The sequence below is a fragment of the Struthio camelus genome, chromosome 25 (assembly GCF_040807025.1).
Source record: "Struthio camelus isolate bStrCam1 chromosome 25, bStrCam1.hap1, whole genome shotgun sequence".
NCBI lineage: Eukaryota > Metazoa > Chordata > Aves > Struthioniformes > Struthionidae > Struthio > Struthio camelus.
Window position 1 is genome coordinate 1,118,139 of NC_090966.1, and position 24,032 is coordinate 1,142,170.

The 24,032-nt window shown below is 49.8% G+C and overlaps 2 protein-coding genes across 13 annotated transcripts; one reads left to right on the top strand and one right to left on the bottom strand.

Moving 5' to 3' along the window:
- Positions 1-5,454: 5,454 nt before the first annotated feature.
- On the bottom strand, positions 5,455-15,031 carry LOC138062171 (gametocyte-specific factor 1-like). 12 transcript variants are annotated; one of them, XM_068918799.1, is made up of 7 exons: positions 14,867-15,031; positions 12,267-12,364; positions 10,558-10,684; positions 9,669-9,755; positions 9,141-9,201; positions 8,071-8,152; positions 5,455-5,801 (listed from the first exon to the last, which is right to left on the bottom strand). In XM_068918799.1, the coding sequence occupies exons 1-7, from the start codon at positions 14,886-14,888 to the stop codon at positions 5,790-5,792; spliced, it is 489 nt and encodes a 162-aa protein (XP_068774900.1). In that variant the 5' UTR covers positions 14,889-15,031; the 3' UTR covers positions 5,455-5,789. The 12 variants fall into 12 exon arrangements, with proteins under 12 accessions (XP_068774900.1, XP_068774901.1, XP_068774899.1 ...); XM_068918800.1 differs by having other exon boundaries at positions 8,071-8,149; positions 14,867-15,019; XM_068918798.1 differs by having other exon boundaries at positions 8,071-8,149; positions 14,855-15,002.
- Positions 15,032-17,474: 2,443 nt separating this feature from the next.
- On the top strand, positions 17,475-20,712 carry LOC138060912 (gametocyte-specific factor 1-like). Its single transcript, XM_068918751.1, has 5 exons — positions 17,475-17,489; positions 17,928-18,054; positions 18,857-18,943; positions 19,411-19,471; positions 20,460-20,712. Exons 1-5 carry the CDS (start codon positions 17,475-17,477, stop codon positions 20,572-20,574), a joined length of 405 nt encoding a protein of 134 aa, XP_068774852.1. The 3' UTR covers positions 20,575-20,712.
- Positions 20,713-24,032: the final 3,320 nt, after the last annotated feature.

A 24,032-nucleotide genomic window follows, 5' to 3' on the forward strand; every position in this document is an offset into this window, starting at 1 on the left:
CGGCACTCGGGGGTGCATCCCATCAGGGCCCATGGATTTATGTATGTCAGGTTTGCCCAAAAGATCTCTAACCCGATCCTCCTCAACCAAGGGAGAGTCTTCCTTTCTCCAGGCTCTCTCTCTTGTCCCCAGGGTCTGGAATTCCCCAGGACTGGCCTTAGCAGTGAAGGCTGAAGCAAAGGCAGCATTCAGCAGCTCTGCCTTCTCTAGCGCCTTCGTTACCAGGGCACCCGCCCCATTCAGCGGCGGGCCCACGTTTTCCCTAGTCTTCCTTTTGCTATTGATGTATTTGAAGCAGCCCTTCTTGTTGTCCTTGACATCCCTTGCCAGATTTAATTCCAAATGGGCCTTGGCCTTCCTTCTCGCACAGGATGCGATGGCCTTCCATCCCTGCACACTCTGACAACGTCCCTCTATTCCTCCCAAGTGGCCTGTGCCCTTTTCCATGTTCTGTAGACTGCCTTCTTCTGTTGGAGTTTTGCCAGGAGTTCCTTGCTTATCCACATAGGTCTCCTGCCTGCTTTGCTGGACTTCTTTTATACTCGCATCCCTTACTCAGAGGGATGCACCTGTCCTGAGCCTGCAGGAAGTGATGATGCCTGAATATTAACCAGCTCTCCTGGACGCCCCTTCCTTCAAGGGCCCTACCCCATGAGATTCCCCTAAGTAGGTCCCTCAAGAGGCCAAAGTTAGCTCTCCTGAAGTCCAGGGTTGCGATCTTACTCATTGCCTTGCTTCTGAAGGCAGTAGAAGGCTGGCTTGGCCAAACCGGGGACTCCTGCCTGAGCTCAGATGTGAAAAGGAAGTTCACAGAAGGTGGAAGCAGGGATGGGTGATGGCGGAGGAATATAGAGATGTTACTCCAGTGTGCAGGGATGGAATTGCAAAGCCCAAGCGCAGCTGGCCTTGAAAGTAGTGAGTGATAAGAAGGCCTTGTATAAGTACATTAGCAGCAAGAGAAAGGTTAAGGAAACCAACCAAGGGGCAGGGGATACTACAGGAAGAATATGGATCTGGGTGTTTCCTCCTGCAGTCTCTCCCACTGCTTGTCCACACTGCAGGGGCTGTGGTGGCAAGCGCCCCATATGTGGGGGAGAGAGGTCTTAGAAGAGGATGGAAGGCATGCCTGTGTGTAGAGTATGCATGTGTGAGCGCTGGGTCCAGAGCAGGCACTCACAGGGGTGGAAGGATCTTACTGGTGAGACTGGTGGTGGCACAACAGGCTTTTATGATCCTGGCATTGGTGGTGGCTCTGGAAAGAGTGTACAGGCGGTGGTGGTGGTCTCCGCTGGCTGGGTGGTGGAACAGGAGAGCTGGTGGCAGTCGGGGGGAGCAGGATGCTGGTAGGAGCTGCGCTACAGGGACAAGGGACCCTGGAGCCCGGCGTGACCTGCTCATTCCCTCATCAGCAGTGGAGAGGGGCCAGCCCCTCCTCTCTGCTGGCTAGTAACAAAGCTTGTGAGGTTTGCAGTCCTGGTGTCCTGCACAACCTTCCTCCTAGGCTTAAATTAAGGACACTAAAGGAAAAGGCTGGAAGACGAAATGTGGCTGTAGAAAAAACAAGTGCAGATTTAAATTATGAGACCAAACTGATTACCGAACTAGATGACGGGTTAGATTCTCTTTGCTTTGCAATTATCTTTTTTTTTGTTTGTTTTGCAGTAATTCCACTTCTCCGCAGCTACAAAACACTTCTTAAATCAGAAACTATCCAGTAAAGAATGGAAAAAGCTAAAAAAAATTAAAAAATAAAAAAAAAAGAGAGGGAGGGGAAAAAAAGAAGTCCAAAGGCATAGATATAAACTAGATCAGATCAGCCTTCGGCAGTCTTAGTTAAAGTGCTGGAAAAAGACTAAAGAAAAGGAATTTAAGAATACTAACAGCTGCTGAGAGAGGTCTTTATGGTTTATCTTCCAGGGTGCTCTCCTAAAGGACTTCAACATGAGAAGAAGCTGTTCAAGCTTAGAAATAATGTTGTTGATTCAGTAGCGTGCTTTAAGGTGTGAGTGTATGTGTAGAAGAAATCTAGCCGGGTATAAAACAGGTAAAAGTTTTGAACAAAGAGACTTAAGTGCCATCAGTATTTTAGCAGTTAAAAGGAGAGTGAGTTGTGGCTAATGTATGTGCAGATTGAAGAAAAAGATAATGAATAATAAGATATTATGATTGGATGGGATAGAAGCAATTTAAAAGGAAGATAGTACAGGTAAGTTTTGGAGGATGTTTATACTTGTCTAGTAATCAAAGCTTAACCACTGTGTCTCTGTACGTGTAATGTTTCCAAATGTTAACCCTATAATGCATGATTATAACTGCCGTGCTAAAAATCAACACCTTTTTCAGAGTAAAACACAAACAATGGTATTGTTACTATAATAACCATATTGAACACCATAACCATAGAAGATTTTTTTTTTTCTGTGCAAGCTATTAACACAGCGCAAAGGTGATGTTACTAGATTTTTACAGTAAGACTGTGTAAGAAAAGGTAATGCTTTTGAGAGTTGGTGCATGGAGGATGCTCCTTTCTCTCCCTGTTCTCCCTTGACCAAGACCTGCCTGTGCTGAAGCCTTTCCTTGTCTCTCACTCTTCCAAGGTTTGACAGAGCAAAGCAAAGGCCCTCCCCAAAACTTCCCTGCCTGGTTTGGGGGGGGGGGGGGGGGGACGGGGGACGGGGGGGCAGGCACCTCCTTCTCGCTGCTGCCGCCACTGCTCTCTCTGCTTTCTTGGGCCAAGATCAGATCCAAAAGGTGCCAATGCTTCCAGGGCTCCCGATTCTCTTTTCCACAGGGACCTACTCATCCCCTCGTTGCAGGGAGGCGTGGTGTCTGCTGCACACTGGTTTGGCATGGGGAAGATGGGCCAGACAGGGTTAGTTCATTCTGCTGTAACTGATACTTTTGTCAGTGAGGTCAGCCTCTGTCCCCAGCAAAGAGGGACTGCTGCAGGCACAGATGGACTCCTGGCAGTAATCTGCCCTCTTCCTCCCCAGGCAAAAGGTTGGCTCTTGGTTTTTTTCATCGTGCTTGGATAGCTTTGCATATTTATTTAGGGAGGTAAAGAAGAAAGGGCAAAAAGAGAGGGGAAAAGGAGAATAAAATGATTGGGGGGGGGGGGGGCACCCACAGAAACTTCTTCTTGACTGTGGTTTGGTTGCTAAATTAAAATCTGAGGCCAGAGACTGATCTGCCAAAAGAGGGAGACTTTGTGCCGTCTTCAGTAATCCCGAGCTCTCCTTTGCCTGCTAGAAAGCAAAGCTAGGAAGCAGGAGGAGGTTCCCTAGGCAGTTAAAGGAAACGTTGTGCCAAGCTTAGAGGGGGTCAAACTGCTGCCATAAAGAGAAGAAAATACCTAGAACAGCAGGTCAGACTGTAGGAGCCACGGTCACTCCACCCTGGGCTTGGCTCAGGGAAGATATAAGGAGGAAGGCAGAGCCCCTCCTTCCCCCAGCAGAGTGAAGTGAAAAATAAATGAAGCTGTGCCCAGGCCTGGCTTTAGTCAGGAGAGGGAGGCAGAAAGGGGCTGATCCCTTTCCCCAGGGCTCTGGACCTGGGATTGGCGGCAGCGGGGGGGGGGAGGGGGGGGGGAGGGGGGATGAGGGAGGACAAAAGATGAAGAAGGTTATTCTGCACTCTGCAGATGAGAGCAGTGGGGAAGGCTGGGCCCGTGGGACGTGGCAGAAGGCCCTTCTCACAGTGTTCCTGCTCCAGGTGTAGCTGGTGGCTAAGCGGAGAGGAGCTGAGCACCCTGGGACCAGACTGCAGAGGTGTGGAGGTCTGTCCCAGCAAGGATCCAGCAAGCAAGAGCCCCCACACAGCTGGCTGGGCTGTGTGGATCACTGCCTCCAGGAACCATAGAGCCTACCCTGGAGAAGCAGGCTGGCCTCCCCAACGATTCGTGTAGGCCCATGCACCTCACCGTCCTCCAGCACGTGCACATCGCATGAGCCCTGCCAGGGAGGTGCAGCATGGGGGTGGGCGAGTCCCGCAAGACTCCATCCTTCAGCAGGAGCACGAGGCTGTGCAGAACCATACGGGCATTGCAGGGACAGAGCGGAGAGCTGGGAGCCTGTGGATCTGTGAGCTGTACTGACAGCATGCGTGCACCTGGCTGCTGAGTGGAGCAGCTTGCACACCAGTGGCTGGCTGTGACTCGGGGTGGGGAGACCCACCAAACACCATACATGGCTGCAGGCATCGGGAGAAATGACAGGCAACTCCAGTGTGTCAAGGCTCCACAACACAGAGGAATTGATGCCTAAAGGTAGACGTTGCCTCCTCTCCTCCCTCTTGAGTCACCAGACAAAAACTGCAGACAAAACCATTTCTTTCCCACATTTCCATTCACGTTTATTGTCAGACCAGTCCTGTCCCCATAGAGCTGGTAGCTCATAAAAGGCAGAAGTGGCCCAGCAGGTAGGATGTACCCACAAGAGTGCTCACAGAGCGAGCTCAACAGGGCCTGCGCCACCAAGAACTCAGGCCCTGAGAGAGTCACCCGGGCACGCGCTTAGAAACTCTCCCTGGCAATACTTCTCTACATCCCACCAGCAAGGGGCAGCTCTAGCCCCTGGGGAAGGGGGAAAGGCTCCAGCACTGCACAGCCTGCCCACCACAACAGGAACTGAGGATTTAAACACAAGTGGCTGTGACCACAGGGAGGTCCTCACTCTGCCACCTTGGGGCACGTGGCATTTGTTACACTTTTTCACTCAAGTGTTCTTTGCCCTGTGGTAAACGCAGTGTAATGAAGAGAGCTTTGTCCCAATACCCTAACAAGAGATGACACTGGGATTTTAAATACCCATAAGGCTGGAAGACAGTTGCATTTTTTTTTACATCCTTACAGCCAGTTAATCTTGCCTTCCCAAATCATTACAGAGGGGAGACAAATGGTAGGGTTTCCTCTCTTCACATACAGGACACCCATTTGCGAAAGTTGCCTAGAAAGCTGCCACGTGTTGGCTACACCTACCCTACAAGACAAATTCGCATGCCGTGGTCCCTCGCCCCCGATTACTGCGGCCTGGGAACCTCTTGGAGTACACAACCACAGCCTTCCAGCTCATCTGCTGGCTGTCCTTCTCAGGAAGGCAGGGCTACTGGAGAACGGTGTGCTCCCTGGGAAAAGGTGCGCCCAAGCTCGCCCCCTCTGCAGTGCAAACAAGTGCCATTCTTTAGGAATATAAAGTAGGTCCAAGGGGATTCAGAGCAATCTCTTCATTCTAAACTGCTGTTTTGGACAAGAGCCTTAACACAATACAGCTGCATGTGCTTCTTAACATGTATTGTTTTGCATTGGTAGTACTTACACGTGGTGGAAGTTCAGTATTTTGAGGAACTTTCTTTTCAAAGTGCCTTTGCTGTTAATTGCTTTCTGGACAAATGCCAGATGTGTTGTTTCTTAATTCTTTGTGTTTATATATTGAGCTCTCGTTTTGTACTTTGCATCCATTTTTAGAAAGTAAACAGACTCTTTATTCCAAACATTTCCACAGTCTGAAAGACATTTTTATAGTCTTTTAAACCATTTTCCCCTGCCTCAGGAAAGAACAGTTTCTGTTAGAACTCTCAAGCAAGTTAAAAGGTTGGAAAAATTATTCTTTAAAGGAGAACTACAAAACCCTAACGGAGACTGGACAAGTACTTAAGGGTACTGTTTAAGTTTCAGCTCTTTGCTATTATGCATGTTGTAAGGAATTTGCACAGCATTCCTCATTATTCTGTGACTTGACGTACCATACACCCACATGACAACAAAGTGGAGGCACCAAGCCGCAACGGAGTCATCATGGTGCTTTCTAGAAAGAAAACAAAGTGTCTGTAAATGACAGTGTAATTTAAAAACCCAAACTGTCCATCTTACATACCCCAAGTAGACAATCTTGGATGCTGACAAAATAAGAACTAGAAAGTGCATGCAAAGAAAAACATATTTAGGTTTGGCTGATCCAGAGACATAAATGACTACAATTTACCCTTATGCAGGAACACAGTGGGATGTCTCCACCTACTTAGAGGTTGTAAAAACTCTCAGAACTTATTTTTATGCTCTTCAGGCTGTAAGAGGCCCTCAAATATGACTTCACTAGCTACAGGTCTTACGACCACAGCTTACTACAGAGAAACTTCTCTGCATCTCTCCACCACCCACCCACGTTTTCCCAAATGCCTGGTAAAGGTCCACAGAAATCACTCTAGACACCATGCAATGCTGAAAACGGTAATACGTACTGTTTCTTTGCAGATGCAGGACACATGCTTAGGTGCAGGGTAGAAATTCTTGGAAATTACTGCGTTGTGTGGTTCCTAACCTCCACTGAAATGAGGCTACAGATGTTCCTGCTACAGCAAGGCCTGAATTCACACACAGCTACAACGTACACAGGGCATTTCCCCCCTTCTCCCAGCATACCTGGGATTCTGTCCTTTCCCTTAATTTATAGCATCCTTTTTCTGAGGGCGTCTCGTGCATACAACTCTGAAGGAACCTCTTTGGCAAGTGTACACGTTTGTTTTAAAGCATCAGGCTAAGGGCCAAGATTTTTGTGGTGTGTGCAATCCCCCGCGCTCTTCTGTCTCCCACTGCCACTTATCTGAGGACCCTAAGTGTACAGAGGTCCTCTCGCTTGTGAAAGCATTATAACTGCCACCATTTCAAATACTGAATCTGCTGACAAGCCTGTACAGCAAGACGACTGAGAAGCAGAGCTTTCAGCTCGGCGCACGAACCTGATCAGGCACTACATCCTTTACTTAAAATCCTCCTCCTCAATACTTAAAATACTTAATCGCTACTTCAAAAGAGTTCTCTTGCTGCTCCCAAATGACAGGAACAAACACAACAACTTTACAGCCAGTTCATCAGTGCTGCCATTTGACAAGCAAACTGGCAGCCGCTTGCTAGTTCCTGCGTTTTTCCTGTTGCTAGTCACTGCTGTCTAAAGAGGGGAAGATCTCAAGAGTTGGTGCTCTGCAGCTATACAAAGCCCATTTACTGAAGAGCGGTGACAACAAAGACCACACCAAACGGAGGTGAGCTTAACTTCCAAAACAGATGCTTGGGGAAAAGATTTGGCAACCAGAGTTAGTTTTACAAATTCAAATGTTGCAAAACAGGGTAATGTATCCTGGCAGCAGCCCAGTATACAAAGAGCTGCAGTCAGCACCAGAGACCCTCTTAACACCTGCAGCAGCTCTGTGGTGCCATGAAGACAGAAAAGAGCCATTTGGTGCAGGGAGCAAACTGATTTCCATAATTCCTGGGGATAAGGGGGGGGGGGGGTGAGGGGAGAGGGGGAAGAGACTAACTTTCCGAACTCTGGAGAGGGCAAGACACATTTTAGAACGTGAGGAGGAGGAAAACACAAGAACTTCCTCCACTCGCCAAAGTCAGAGCGGCCTTTGCTGGAATAGCACCTGTCACCTCAGGAGCAACACTTATCTACAAGCAAGATTTCAGTTTGGTTTGGCAGATTCAGCCTGATACTATGGCAATTGCACAATCACTGGCCTGTGCAGGAGCTGTGCCTGCAAGCCCTGTGAGTACCAGGTTTAGTTGCCCCAAGTGGGAGTGGGAAAGAGTCTTTCCCACTCTTTCCTCAAACCCCCCTTTAAGCCTTTGTTTTGCTGCTAGTGGTGAACGATGGTCTGTGATTTCAGTGTCAGACACTCCAGCAAGAGAAGCTCTCTCCCTGCCACCTCCCCATGTAGTTTGATAGGTCCCCCCTTCCCCCCCCCCCCTTCGCTTGAGCAGCCCTAGCGGCACTTGTTAACACACGCAGTCCAAGTGGTGGGGGAGTGGGGCTGCTTAAGGTGGCACCCCTGTAAAGAAGGCCTGTCAAGACTATGAAATAAGAGAAAGCATACAGAAGATGCTTCAAAGAAAGGATACAGAGGATGATCCATGCACCAGACTTCCTAGGAAGTTGCTCTCAAGGCTGCATGTATTACATAGTACCTCTCCTGTCCACACAGTGCTGGCCATAAAGCGCTGCTATGGCAGGAGATGTTGGTAACTGTCACCACCTACGGAAATCACAGTGTCAAGGCCGCACACACATTACTTACAGCCTTCTCCAGCACGGCGTGTGGAATGGACTTAGGAGCCCGTAATCCTGGAGGCAGGCAGTTCTTATGTTCCAAGGAGCTACTGGAATGGAAAGACTTCCGTCAGTTCTCTTGGCAAATCCACTTGTTCCAACTGGTGCGTTTTACTACAGTATAGAGGAGGGCAGGGACACAAGGGGAGGGTAATGTGCTGCTCAGAGGTGGTGGTACTTAGAAGAGCTAGATGTTTCTGAGAAAACGCAGTAAATAAAGCCAGATAACACCGTTGTCTCACCCCTTACGGGAGGAGAGGTGGGTCAGGGCAGAGCTTGCACAGAATTGCAGAGCTCTCAGCTGTGGAACTGTTGCTGCATATGGGTTTAGATGAACCTTAAAACATGCCTTGGGCAACTCGGGTGCTGTCATCACACCTTGTACACAGCCTGCAACAGTGGTCTACTGTCGGATCAGTGAGGCCAGCCAAGGCAACTCCACCCAGTTCACAACTGGCCACAAAGCTCCTCACTCCCCCAAACCTAAACTGTGATTACACTTTGCAAAGGGTTAAGGAGGGGATTTCTGTGAACACAGGGCCCTAGTGCCAGAGCTCTGCCGAGTGAGTCTAAGGTGACGAGAGGTCACGAGAAACTGCAAAGACAACCGTTAGTTCAACAGAAGCTCAGTAACTGCTTGGAAAAACTCCAAATAGGAAACGAAGGCAGTCGCCGCCAAGTCAGCCCAACAGCTCAGCACCTCTCCCCCCTGCACACTGGCAAAACAGCCAGCAGGAACAGAACAAAGGCTAGGAGCTGGAAGAATACCCTGCCACATGCATGCAAGGCACAGAGTAACTGTGTTCTGGCAAGCCTAAGGGCTTCCTCCTCTTGTAAAGAGCAGTCACTAGGAGAAAGAAGGTAACACTGAGCCAGCACCATATGAACAGCCACTGTTAAATCAAAGTTTCCCTCCTCCCAGGATTTGCACAGCTGCGATGCCAGCCCAGACCCAGCCATTAAGGCTGGCTTGGAAGCAGGCTGCAATACTCATCTTTTCAAAACACTGTCATAAGAAGGGAGACTCGCATTGCCTACCTGTTTATGCCACAGTTGACCACGCCCTGAACAAACAGAGAAGTCAACTTCTCCGATGACTCTGCAAAAGGAAACAGATGGTGTGGCTCAGAACCAAGCAATCCCAGCAAGCACCAGCACATCAGATGAGGAGCGCCTTTGTCATATTTCTACATGCTCAGGAAGACATAAGAATGGATCTAATGATGGACAGAAGTGTCTGCTTTGCTGTCATTTAACTGAGGAATATAAACATTACTGTCTGTTCGTTTTCATCGTTGCATAGAAGATACAGCAGCCTATATGGGAAGGCACAGGCATTTGGAAGTACACCCGTGCCAATTATGGCAGGCGTGTAGAATAGTTCCTGATGTTAAGAACAGCTTTCTAGGCAGGGAAACGCTGCGGTTCAGGAATGACCGTCAACCAGAGTGTCCTACAAGCGAGACCTAAGTGAAGGCATCTCTGGACTCCCACTGTTCCAAGTAGAGTTGGAGGACAGGACTGGGGAGGAGGCAGCTCTGTGGCGGGGGAGGGGAAGTTCCTCACCTCTATCCCAGTCTTCCTCGCATGGTGGTGCCTGCCACGCGCTCACAGTATTCATTTGCCTTCTCTGGAAGTCACTGGACTCGCTCACTTCAGGAAGAGAGAAAGCTTGATGACTGCAATCAATCCTACTTCAGGAGCATTAAGTGGTTTGGATCAAGCTGTAAAACAGCTCTCGGCTTTAGAGAGCAAGCAGCTCCACATGAGATGGAAAGCCACCTGCTCTGTAGCATGGCAGTAGTTTCACAGCCATTGTAGGGAACAGAAATGACACTGCATTGCATAGCATAGGATGCCTTTCCAAGTAACCTGGGGGTTTTGCACAGCCCCTCCAGCCAGTCTCACTGCACTGGAGGCTGTAGGACAGATGAAGCAAGTCCAACAACAGAGAAGCCTGGAAGAGGAGCTGCCCTGTTTCTTGGTGGGAGCGAGCTACCCAGCCTGCCCTGCAGGAGAACAGCTGCAGGGATTTCCATAGCTTAGACGCCTGTTTGGTGGAGACCGACTTTTCACACAGCACCAGTGTCAGGCCGCAAGAAAGGGAGATCAGCTCTAGCGAAAGAAGGGCCCATCTCTCTGGGCATTAAAGCATCCTGGCTCCTGCTAGAGGTACTTCCATATGCACAGTTTAGGGCACAACCTTTTGAGTCAACGAACCTGGTAACAAAGCATGTAGAAAGCGAATCAGAAACATCTGCAGGACTCTTCAGAAGCCTGAAGAGTTGAAGTTGAAGTGAATATGACTCTCGTTTCCCAAGGCTCCTCTGCTGCACAAAGCTATAGACAATATTTGGTTTCCTGTTTTCCAGTTACTCTATGAGCAGTCCTTACAAAGAGGGGACCAGAGTCCCCAGCATGAACACATGTCTCGGAGCATGCGTGGTTCTCTTACCTATATCTTCCTCAACGGGCCTTTTGTCACGGCAATTTGATATGTGATCGCGCAGGTCAGCTTGAGGAACAAGGTGGCGGGCATTGAAGGGGCACGTGGCCAACTCCTTTGCAACTTGAGGGTAGCTCTAAGACAAGAGAAACCCCAGAACATGGGCCATGTCCACTAAGTTCACTTATCTTCATCTTTTCTATTGATCAGCAACAGATTTTGGTGATCTAAATCCCCGATATTGCTTTGAAGACAACTAAACAAGGAAAGGCTAGTCATTGCTCAAACGCTTACTACAACCGCATAGGGAAACTAACGTGCCTGCTCCCTAAAAACGCAGCTCATTGGAAAGATGAATCACCCTTGAATTGATTCAAGTGAAGCGTACCCTCAGCTAACCTCCCTACAACTCACTGCAATCCTGGCAATATGGCTGCTGCACGGTTTAAAGCACAGATGAAACTCCTTGAAAAACAATGGGGCAGAGATGTCAAGCTAATCTAAACCATTCAGACATTTTTAAACGAGCAGACACAAAGGCAGAGAAATTCCATGCCCCGTTCAAAACAACTACGGAGCTCGCTAGCATTCCACCTGCAGACTTTGGAGGTACAGGATTGCTATTTAGCTAAAACCTTAACACAGGCCCAGGTTCTACCTGGCAGTGCTCAGCAGTTCCTACCGTAAATTACTCCACCCCCTGCAAATGAAACAAGCTCTATCTGGAAAGCGCAATGCCGTTGCCACAGTCTGCAGCGGGTGAACAAGAAGAATGTAAGCCCTCTTGAATGCGGGAAAGATGGAAGTACCCACCGCTTGGCTCTGCCTGCTACTTTCACTTCTATTGCTCATTCTTTTTTTAAACCACCAGCTCCATCAAAAGGAACCAGTTACAAGTACTGGTCTCAGTACGCACACTGCAGAGCTTCATCCTCACTAGAAGATACGGCACTGCTGTACTATTTTAAAAACATCCTGGTAAACTTAAGGGGGAACAACTGTTCTTTAAAAAGCCTCAGCAAAACCCCAAAGCTCAGTCAGACTTCCTTGCTGCTGCTTGCAAAGCTCAGCAGTAACTTCACAGGTTAACAAACAAACAAAACCCATTAGAACACAGAGGAGAAGAGAGAAAGGAAAGCCTTCCGTTCAACGATTCATATTCAAATTTGGGAGAGTCTTCCCCCCCCCCCCAACCTTTTATCCAAAAGGTGCTGAGCCCAGGACCTGCAGTTTCTGCCAGATGTACATTAAATAGTTACGAGCAATATAAAAGAAACTGCTAGGCAAGCTGCACTTCTGCCACTGAAAAGTAAAGAATGAATTGCAACAACCAAATCCCTTCTACTCTCACTAGCCCAAAGGGGTGCACCTAACTCAGGCTGCATCTCTCTCCAACTTTAAGTGGAAACACTCATCTGACCTCTCTGTGAGCTGCTGGAAGAGACCGGGATTTTCTTCCTGACCTAACTATAAAGAATCTGTATCTCCTTTCAGCGCAGCCACACTGGCCTCCTGGGAATTAACATGCGCTTGAAGCTGCTACTGAATGAATGACGGAAACATGTGAAATAAAGGCTAAACGAGGCTATGGGCCACCAAGTTCCTCCAGCCCACCAGAAAAGGCAGTAGGAAGAACACGCATGTCATATTCACACACACACACACACACACACACTCAACTACCAACATTCAGTGCCTTGTTCAGCAATTCAGCTTACCTTCCTGCACTTTACAAGGTGATAGGGAAACCGACAGGCTCTGATTCGATGATGCTTATTATATGGACATTGCACTAATCTCTCTGGATCCAAAACATCTAGTAGAACAGAAGAACAGAGAGAAAACAAACTAGACGGAAAAATGAGATCTCACAGCATCGTTAACACAGTGACGTGGAAAAAACATACCAGCACATCTGAGCTGCGATCTTAGGGAATTAAACCAGTTGTTCTTAGTTTGAAACCAATCATTAAGACAAGCTTAAACAGACAAATTCATTTTGAAGCTTAATGTGACTGGCGCGTAAGTCAAAAGAGACATAGACCAGTCAGTAGCACGGAGCACAATTAACTCTTGAAGTTACCACGTTAGCTAGGTGACCACAGCTACTCAAAGTGAATGAGGATGGCAATACTTTTCCAGCCATCTTACCATCTAGAAGAGAATCAGCAACATGACAAACACACGCACCAGGGCCCTCAGGAACACTGCCAGTCTGAACGAAATCTTTCGCAAACAAAAGCTAATTTTGCTGGAGGAAGGATGCCAGACAATTCAGGTCTATTTCTGAGCAAGCAGCATGCCCAACAGGGTGGACTTCTAAGTAAAGTTTCCAAAAGTCATTCAATTATTTAGGAGCTGAGGAGTTACTAGAATTTCCTGAAGCTCTCAGAACGTGGACACCGAACCAGGAAGCGGCAAGAAAGCCTGCATAAGAGCTGTTTTTAGTTAGTTAGTTTTAAAATACACATTCACCTACTGTTAGCAAGGAGAAGGGGGGCAGCCATGAAGAAGCACAGCTCCCCTCCGTTGCCTGCGGGTCTCTACTGTGCACACGAGGGAGCTGACTCGGGCCTCTTCCATTCTTCCTGTCCTGCCACTCCTTTTGCACAGCCTTTGGGGCACTTAGGATGTGATTACACAGTAGCTTAAATGGATCTACGCAGGGGCTGCTGCTGTCTAACCTCTCCTCTGCCCTCACAGCCTCTCTCTTACACACGCATTGGTGCTCAGTTGTGTCAACAGGCAATTCAGGGAGCTACACCTGCCCAGAGGCTGACAGCTAGTTAAGATACTGTTCCACAAGCCACACTAAGCTGACTCAATGCTCTGAGCCACTAGGAAGGAAGGTCCTAACTCTCCTTCCCATCCTAAGCAGGCAATGCTGCTGCTGTCAGCTCTGCCACCTGGCAGCACGCCCCACCCTCCCTTCAAACAATTTGGGTCATTAGAGCAGCTGAAAACTAAAGACTCCTTCCTCCTTAGGAAACCTAACAAGCTTTGGACTGCCTCAGCTGCCCATGGAGGAGCAACCAGGGGTGGTTTTGCTCTCTGAACTGGCTCAACAGAAGAGCAGAGAAAGAGCGTTACCAGCATGAGGAAGGGGACAAGGATGAGCGCCAGGGTGAGAGGAAAGGCAACCTCACCACAGTACACAGGACAGCAAACAGAAGGATCACAGCGGCTGGCTCGATCAGAAAACAGATGGAGTTGTTGGAGAAAAAGGAGAATAGGGCATTGCTCAGTCTTTCACAGATAGTTAACAAAACGTGGCCCTGAAGGAAGGAACAAGATGACACCATAGGTCAGCCAGAAAAGGGAGTACCAAGATAAGCCCGAAGAGAACAAAAACAGCTGATAAACTAAAGAGAACTACTTGAACTATGGCTGAACTATCCTAATTAGCATAGTAGAAAACCCACCCACGAGCAGGAAAGCCCCCTACCCACCAAAGCCCCTTCCCCATAGAGCATAGGTAGTAGAAAAAGAGGATTCTGTGACTTCAAACGAAGACAAGACCTAGCAGGAACCAACGGGAACGAGGATGACCTAATGTAGTTCTAAAGTGGACTGACAGCTGTTGCTCAAACTGCATAAAGCAGCAACTGTGTAGTAACCAGGCTGTGCTAGCTTTGTGGAATTACCACGTAGCACCCATCTCTGCGCGGATATAAATTAAACAAACATCTCGACTCTGTGCGGTTTTCGGCTCACTGCACACCGGGTAAAAGAACCCTTCTTTTGGGACAACACAGTCATCGCAAAGCTACAAGGAGCAAAGCCTCTAGGGCACCACAGCATCGCCACAGGCAAATGAGATCCCAGGACCTCAACGTCGCATGCAAACACAAAGCCACAACAGTTCTAACAATCTGTGTCAGAAGTTAGCCCAGGCAACAACTAGAGGCTTAACCCAATTCAGTCACTTCATTCAGATGCTTCCTAGACGCCAGACCCCATCCACACCACAAGCATGCCCGCTACGGTAACCGCGTACAGCAGTCACCTGGTTAAAATAACCAGCAGGTCACTGGAGCCTTCTTGGCTCAGTCCCAGAGGGAACGCAGACAGACCCAGACCTACAAGCACCTAAAACACACTCTGGCCGGCTCAGGGAGGAGGCCACGCTGCGGTGCCCGTGCCCGTGCCCGTGCCCGTGCCCGTGCCCGTGCCCGTGCCCGTGCCCGTGCCCCGTCCTGCCGCACCTGCCTCCCAACGGCAAAGACAACTGCGGGAAGGAGCCGAGGAGGGGCGCTGGGCCCTTTCTGGCGCACAGCGGCGGCCGCCTCCACCCGAGAGACCTCACCCCGAGCCTCACCGAAGTCATCCTCCACCTCCATCGCGGGGCTCCGCGGAGCGCTGGCGCCGCAGCGGCTGTGAAAGCCCAGGGCGCCTCGGCCGGGGCCGCTGCCTGCCCCCAGCGCGGTGGGCGGCCACAGGCAGTAGCGTGCCCGCACGCCTGCGCGGGCCGTTTCCTAGCAACAGCCCCCCCGCGGGCCGGCATGAGGCTCTCCCCTCATTGGGGGAGAGGTTGCCTAGGTAACCAGGCTGGCTGGGCCCCCACCCTCACCTTGGGGCCTTGCTTTCCTCCTCCCCCTCCCCCCGCCTTGCAGGCGCCATCTTTTCCGGCGCTGGCCGTGCCAGGGAGCCAAGCGTCTCCTGAGCAGCCTGAGCACAGCTCGCAATGTGCTGGGCAATGCCGGGGCCCTGCCCACCACCGGCACCCAAAACGGAGGCCTAAAACGCGGAAGGAGAGCACGTCCTTGCCCTGCAAGTCTTGCAGCTGCGAGGCTCATGTCCAGAGGGAGCCAGGCAGGTGGCTGAGGGCAGGGCGAAGCTGAGCAGCCCTGGCGGGCCTGACCTACCTGCAGAACCACGGCAGGGCCCTTCCCAGCCACCTGAAGCAAGGCAGCTTGGTTGTTCTGCTTGATTTCTGCTCCCACGGGTCTCCTAGCTCAAGGGCTCTGAGGAAAGGGCCGGCCTCGAGTTCAGGCTGGGGTTTCACGCCCTGCTCTCGAGCGTTTATCCTCTGTGACACGTTAGAATTCAATGAAACACCAAGCAGGGAAAAAGAAACGTGACGTTTTATTGCCAGTTAGCGTCAACCCTGCTGCTCTGCACATGGACGGCTTCCTCTCCCTGCATTGCTGGGTTCAAAAACGCTCTCTTTTACCTCATGACTGTCTCATTTTCCAAGCAAAATACAAATGTTCCGTGGATGTTGAGATGCAAAGGGAGGCAAAGACGAGGGGAAGGCAACCTGAACAGCTAAAAGAGGAAGAGTTGTGTTTTCTGGAGCAGTATGGTCTTACCCCTTTCCTGCAGTCCCCCATCGTCCCGACGCAAGAAGAGACAATCAGTACCTGCAGTTTGCTGCTCTCAGGAGCTCAGTGCAGACCACAGTCGTGCTGCACCAACGCACAAGCCTGGCCAGCGTGACAGCCAACGTTTTCTTCCAAAACTTGCCTTGCATTGGTATGTCCTCCTGTACATCCCTACTGCATCTAGACTGATTTCCTGTTTCAAAGAAACAGATTCCCTCAGTAGTGAGATAGGCAATGGATGGGTTGATGATTGCTCAGCCCCCCCTGCGTCCACTGGCCAGGAGCTCCGTCCTCATTCCGGCATCATCTTCTGGGTTGCTGGAGGTGGTGCTCTGGGGCCGTCGCCAGCGGCTTTAGCAGGGGAGGCACGTCGTGCCGCAGTAGCGGCTGCCGATGCCAGAGAGGCTGAAGCCCCCGGAGGAGATGGGGACTCCCTGGGAGCTGAGGATGCTGCCAACGGCAGCGGAGGTGGTGGATCCGACGGCGGTGTTCTGCGGGAAGGAGCTGAGGATGGGGCCGGGCAGGGTCACCACCACGGCAGAGGGCTGGATGACAACGGTGGAGTCCTGGCACTGCCTGACACAGGACTCGTTGCAGCTGTTGGCCAGCGGGGTCGGGCCGCAGGGCTGGCGCGGCAGGCAGGGGTTGTAGCAGGACATGTCTGAGGGCGGGAGGTGCGCCTGGAAGAGAGGGCAGGGAGGAAGCAGGCAGAGGACGGGGCGGGCGGGGCGCGAGAGGAGCACTCCCTGTGACCCTGCCACGAGGGAGTCAAGGCAGCTGGTGGGCCGGGAGCTGGAGGCTGTGCAGCCCAAAGCACGGCCTTCTGCTTTGCCTGGACGCCAAGGGCCCTGCCAAGAGCAGCCAGGGCAAAGGAGGCTCCTGCCCAGCCCAGAGCCCAGAACACCCCCTCAGGCCAGCACCAGCCCCTCTCCAGGCCAGAACTCCTTGCCTCTTTCCCCCTCCCAAGCAGCCCCAAGACCCAGCATAGCACAGAGGAGCAGGAGTCAGCTGAGACGTGCTGGAGGAGCAGGAGGAGGAGCAGCAGCAGCAGCAGAAAGGGCTTCAGACTCACCTGGTTCCCGAGGAGGTGGAGGCAAGAGAGGCGGCTGAGAGAGTGGGGAGGCTGGCTGGCTTTTATAGTGCTCCTGCACGGCCCCAGGCCCAGAGTCACCCTGTACGTGGGCCGTAATTTTCCAGCAGACTCATCTCCAAATGCAAAAGAGCCTAGCTCATGGCACGGGTTGTGTTTGTTGTCCCTTCAACGTTGCCTTTTCATTTCCTCTTTGCTGGCATGCCCTTTCTTCCACAGAGGCTCCTTTCAAGTGCTGTACATCCCTACTGCATCTAGACGGATTTCCTGTTTCAAAGGAACAGATTCCCTCAGTAGTGAGATAGGCAATAGATGGGATGATGATGCATTCTTCTTGTTCACCCGCTGCAGACTGTGGCAACGGCATTGCGCTTTCCAGATAGAGCTTGTTTCATTTGCAGGGGGTGGAGTAATTTACGGTAGGAACTGCTGAGCACTGCCAGGTAGAACCTGGGCCTGTGTTAAGGTTTTAGCTAAATAGCAATCCTGTACCTCCAAAGTCTGCAGGTGGAATGCTAGCGAGCTCCGTAGTTGTTTTGAACGGGGCATGGAATTTCTCTGCCTTTGTGTCTGCTCGTTTAAAAATGTCTGAATGGTTTAGATTAGCTTGACATCTCTGCCCCATTGTTTTTCAAGGAGTTTCATCTGTGCTTTAAACCGTGCAGCAGCCATATTGCCAGGATTGCAGTGAGTTGTAGGGAGGTTAGCTGAGGGTACGCTTCACTTGAATCAATTCAAGGGTGATTCATCTTTCCAATGAGCTGCGTTTTTAGGGAGCAGGCACGTTAGTTTCCCTATGCGGTTGTAGTAAGCGTTTGAGCAATGACTAGCCTTTCCTTGTTTAGTTGTCTTCAAAGCAATATCGGGGATTTAGATCACCAAAATCTGTTGCTGATCAATAGAAAAGATGAAGATAAGTGAACTTAGTGGACATGGCCCATGTTCTGGGGTTTCTCTTGTCTTAGAGCTACCCTCAAGTTGCAAAGGAGTTGGCCACGTGCCCCTTCAATGCCCGCCACCTTGTTCCTCAAGCTGACCTGCGCGATCACATATCAAATTGCCGTGACAAAAGGCCCGTTGAGGAAGATATAGGTAAGAGAACCACGCATGCTCCGAGACATGTGTTCATGCTGGGGACTCTGGTCCCCTCTTTGTAAGGACTGCTCATAGAGTAACTGGAAAACAGGAAACCAAATATTGTCTATAGCTTTGTGCAGCAGAGGAGCCTTGGGAAACGAGAGTCATATTCACTTCAACTTCAACTCTTCAGGCTTCTGAAGAGTCCTGCAGATGTTTCTGATTCGCTTTCTACATGCTTTGTTACCAGGTTCGTTGACTCAAAAGGTTGTGCCCTAAACTGTGCATATGGAAGTACCTCTAGCAGGAGCCAGGATGCTTTAATGCCCAGAGAGATGGGCCCTTCTTTCGCTAGAGCTGATCTCCCTTTCTTGCGGCCTGACACTGGTGCTGTGTGAAAAGTCGGTCTCCACCAAACAGGCGTCTAAGCTATGGAAATCCCTGCAGCTGTTCTCCTGCAGGGCAGGCTGGGTAGCTCGCTCCCACCAAGAAACAGGGCAGCTCCTCTTCCAGGCTTCTCTGTTGTTGGACTTGCTTCATCTGTCCTACAGCCTCCAGTGCAGTGAGACTGGCTGGAGGGGCTGTGCAAAACCCCCAGGTTACTTGGAAAGGCATCCTATGCTATGCAATGCAGTGTCATTTCTGTTCCCTACAATGGCTGTGAAACTACTGCCATGCTACAGAGCAGGTGGCTTTCCATCTCATGTGGAGCTGCTTGCTCTCTAAAGCCGAGAGCTGTTTTACAGCTTGATCCAAACCACTTAATGCTCCTGAAGTAGGATTGATTGCAGTCATCAAGCTTTCTCTCTTCCTGAAGTGAGCGAGTCCAGTGACTTCCAGAGAAGGCAAATGAATACTGTGAGCGCGTGGCAGGCACCACCATGCGAGGAAGACTGGGATAGAGGTGAGGAACTTCCCCTCCCCCGCCACAGAGCTGCCTCCTCCCCAGTCCTGTCCTCCAACTCTACTTGGAACAGTGGGAGTCCAGAGATGCCTTCACTTAGGTCTCGCTTGTAGGACACTCTGGTTGACGGTCATTCCTGAACCGCAGCGTTTCCCTGCCTAGAAAGCTGTTCTTAACATCAGGAACTATTCTACACGCCTGCCATAATTGGCACGGGTGTACTTCCAAATGCCTGTGCCTTCCCATATAGGCTGCTGTATCTTCTATGCAACGATGAAAACGAACAGACAGTAATGTTTATATTCCTCAGTTAAATGACAGCAAAGCAGACACTTCTGTCCATCATTAGATCCATTCTTATGTCTTCCTGAGCATGTAGAAATATGACAAAGGCGCTCCTCATCTGATGTGCTGGTGCTTGCTGGGATTGCTTGGTTCTGAGCCACACCATCTGTTTCCTTTTGCAGAGTCATCGGAGAAGTTGACTTCTCTGTTTGTTCAGGGCGTGGTCAACTGTGGCATAAACAGGTAGGCAATGCGAGTCTCCCTTCTTATGACAGTGTTTTGAAAAGATGAGTATTGCAGCCTGCTTCCAAGCCAGCCTTAATGGCTGGGTCTGGGCTGGCATCGCAGCTGTGCAAATCCTGGGAGGAGGGAAACTTTGATTTAACAGTGGCTGTTCATATGGTGCTGGCTCAGTGTTACCTTCTTTCTCCTAGTGACTGCTCTTTACAAGAGGAGGAAGCCCTTAGGCTTGCCAGAACACAGTTACTCTGTGCCTTGCATGCATGTGGCAGGGTATTCTTCCAGCTCCTAGCCTTTGTTCTGTTCCTGCTGGCTGTTTTGCCAGTGTGCAGGGGGGAGAGGTGCTGAGCTGTTGGGCTGACTTGGCGGCGACTGCCTTCGTTTCCTATTTGGAGTTTTTCCAAGCAGTTACTGAGCTTCTGTTGAACTAACGGTTGTCTTTGCAGTTTCTCGTGACCTCTCGTCACCTTAGACTCACTCGGCAGAGCTCTGGCACTAGGGCCCTGTGTTCACAGAAATCCCCTCCTTAACCCTTTGCAAAGTGTAATCACAGTTTAGGTTTGGGGGAGTGAGGAGCTTTGTGGCCAGTTGTGAACTGGGTGGAGTTGCCTTGGCTGGCCTCACTGATCCGACAGTAGACCACTGTTGCAGGCTGTGTACAAGGTGTGATGACAGCACCCGAGTTGCCCAAGGCATGTTTTAAGGTTCATCTAAACCCATATGCAGCAACAGTTCCACAGCTGAGAGCTCTGCAATTCTGTGCAAGCTCTGCCCTGACCCACCTCTCCTCCCGTAAGGGGTGAGACAACGGTGTTATCTGGCTTTATTTACTGCGTTTTCTCAGAAACATCTAGCTCTTCTAAGTACCACCACCTCTGAGCAGCACATTACCCTCCCCTTGTGTCCCTGCCCTCCTCTATACTGTAGTAAAACGCACCAGTTGGAACAAGTGGATTTGCCAAGAGAACTGACGGAAGTCTTTCCATTCCAGTAGCTCCTTGGAACATAAGAACTGCCTGCCTCCAGGATTACGGGCTCCTAAGTCCATTCCACACGCCGTGCTGGAGAAGGCTGTAAGTAATGTGTGTGCGGCCTTGACACTGTGATTTCCGTAGGTGGTGACAGTTACCAACATCTCCTGCCATAGCAGCGCTTTATGGCCAGCACTGTGTGGACAGGAGAGGTACTATGTAATACATGCAGCCTTGAGAGCAACTTCCTAGGAAGTCTGGTGCATGGATCATCCTCTGTATCCTTTCTTTGAAGCATCTTCTGTATGCTTTCTCTTATTTCATAGTCTTGACAGGCCTTCTTTACAGGGGTGCCACCTTAAGCAGCCCCACTCCCCCACCACTTGGACTGCGTGTGTTAACAAGTGCCGCTAGGGCTGCTCAAGCGAAGGGGGGGGGGGGAAGGGGGGACCTATCAAACTACATGGGGAGGTGGCAGGGAGAGAGCTTCTCTTGCTGGAGTGTCTGACACTGAAATCACAGACCATCGTTCACCACTAGCAGCAAAACAAAGGCTTAAAGGGGGGTTTGAGGAAAGAGTGGGAAAGACTCTTTCCCACTCCCACTTGGGGCAACTAAACCTGGTACTCACAGGGCTTGCAGGCACAGCTCCTGCACAGGCCAGTGATTGTGCAATTGCCATAGTATCAGGCTGAATCTGCCAAACCAAACTGAAATCTTGCTTGTAGATAAGTGTTGCTCCTGAGGTGACAGGTGCTATTCCAGCAAAGGCCGCTCTGACTTTGGCGAGTGGAGGAAGTTCTTGTGTTTTCCTCCTCCTCACGTTCTAAAATGTGTCTTGCCCTCTCCAGAGTTCGGAAAGTTAGTCTCTTCCCCCTCTCCCCTCACCCCCCCCCCCCCTTATCCCCAGGAATTATGGAAATCAGTTTGCTCCCTGCACCAAATGGCTCTTTTCTGTCTTCATGGCACCACAGAGCTGCTGCAGGTGTTAAGAGGGTCTCTGGTGCTGACTGCAGCTCTTTGTATACTGGGCTGCTGCCAGGATACATTACCCTGTTTTGCAACATTTGAATTTGTAAAACTAACTCTGGTTGCCAAATCTTTTCCCCAAGCATCTGTTTTGGAAGTTAAGCTCACCTCCGTTTGGTGTGGTCTTTGTTGTCACCGCTCTTCAGTAAATGGGCTTTGTATAGCTGCAGAGCACCAACTCTTGAGATCTTCCCCTCTTTAGACAGCAGTGACTAGCAACAGGAAAAACGCAGGAACTAGCAAGCGGCTGCCAGTTTGCTTGTCAAATGGCAGCACTGATGAACTGGCTGTAAAGTTGTTGTGTTTGTTCCTGTCATTTGGGAGCAGCAAGAGAACTCTTTTGAAGTAGCGATTAAGTATTTTAAGTATTGAGGAGGAGGATTTTAAGTAAAGGATGTAGTGCCTGATCAGGTTCGTGCGCCGAGCTGAAAGCTCTGCTTCTCAGTCGTCTTGCTGTACAGGCTTGTCAGCAGATTCAGTATTTGAAATGGTGGCAGTTATAATGCTTTCACAAGCGAGAGGACCTCTGTACACTTAGGGTCCTCAGATAAGTGGCAGTGGGAGACAGAAGAGCGCGGGGGATTGCACACACCACAAAAATCTTGGCCCTTAGCCTGATGCTTTAAAACAAACGTGTACACTTGCCAAAGAGGTTCCTTCAGAGTTGTATGCACGAGACGCCCTCAGAAAAAGGATGCTATAAATTAAGGGAAAGGACAGAATCCCAGGTATGCTGGGAGAAGGGGGGAAATGCCCTGTGTACGTTGTAGCTGTGTGTGAATTCAGGCCTTGCTGTAGCAGGAACATCTGTAGCCTCATTTCAGTGGAGGTTAGGAACCACACAACGCAGTAATTTCCAAGAATTTCTACCCTGCACCTAAGCATGTGTCCTGCATCTGCAAAGAAACAGTACGTATTACCGTTTTCAGCATTGCATGGTGTCTAGAGTGATTTCTGTGGACCTTTACCAGGCATTTGGGAAAACGTGGGTGGGTGGTGGAGAGATGCAGAGAAGTTTCTCTGTAGTAAGCTGTGGTCGTAAGACCTGTAGCTAGTGAAGTCATATTTGAGGGCCTCTTACAGCCTGAAGAGCATAAAAATAAGTTCTGAGAGTTTTTACAACCTCTAAGTAGGTGGAGACATCCCACTGTGTTCCTGCATAAGGGTAAATTGTAGTCATTTATGTCTCTGGATCAGCCAAACCTAAATATGTTTTTCTTTGCATGCACTTTCTAGTTCTTATTTTGTCAGCATCCAAGATTGTCTACTTGGGGTATGTAAGATGGACAGTTTGGGTTTTTAAATTACACTGTCATTTACAGACACTTTGTTTTCTTTCTAGAAAGCACCATGATGACTCCGTTGCGGCTTGGTGCCTCCACTTTGTTGTCATGTGGGTGTATGGTACGTCAAGTCACAGAATAATGAGGAATGCTGTGCAAATTCCTTACAACATGCATAATAGCAAAGAGCTGAAACTTAAACAGTACCCTTAAGTACTTGTCCAGTCTCCGTTAGGGTTTTGTAGTTCTCCTTTAAAGAATAATTTTTCCAACCTTTTAACTTGCTTGAGAGTTCTAACAGAAACTGTTCTTTCCTGAGGCAGGGGAAAATGGTTTAAAAGACTATAAAAATGTCTTTCAGACTGTGGAAATGTTTGGAATAAAGAGTCTGTTTACTTTCTAAAAATGGATGCAAAGTACAAAACGAGAGCTCAATATATAAACACAAAGAATTAAGAAACAACACATCTGGCATTTGTCCAGAAAGCAATTAACAGCAAAGGCACTTTGAAAAGAAAGTTCCTCAAAATACTGAACTTCCACCACGTGTAAGTACTACCAATGCAAAACAATACATGTTAAGAAGCACATGCAGCTGTATTGTGTTAAGGCTCTTGTCCAAAACAGCAGTTTAGAATGAAGAGATTGCTCTGAATCCCCTTGGACCTACTTTATATTCCTAAAGAATGGCACTTGTTTGCACTGCAGAGGGGGCGAGCTTGGGCGCACCTTTTCCCAGGGAGCACACCGTTCTCCAGTAGCCCTGCCTTCCTGAGAAGGACAGCCAGCAGATGAGCTGGAAGGCTGTGGTTGTGTACTCCAAGAGGTTCCCAGGCCGCAGTAATCGGGGGCGAGGGACCACGGCATGCGAATTTGTCTTGTAGGGTAGGTGTAGCCAACACGTGGCAGCTTTCTAGGCAACTTTCGCAAATGGGTGTCCTGTATGTGAAGAGAGGAAACCCTACCATTTGTCTCCCCTCTGTAATGATTTGGGAAGGCAAGATTAACTGGCTGTAAGGATGTAAAAAAAAATGCAACTGTCTTCCAGCCTTATGGGTATTTAAAATCCCAGTGTCATCTCTTGTTAGGGTATTGGGACAAAGCTCTCTTCATTACACTGCGTTTACCACAGGGCAAAGAACACTTGAGTGAAAAAGTGTAACAAATGCCACGTGCCCCAAGGTGGCAGAGTGAGGACCTCCCTGTGGTCACAGCCACTTGTGTTTAAATCCTCAGTTCCTGTTGTGGTGGGCAGGCTGTGCAGTGCTGGAGCCTTTCCCC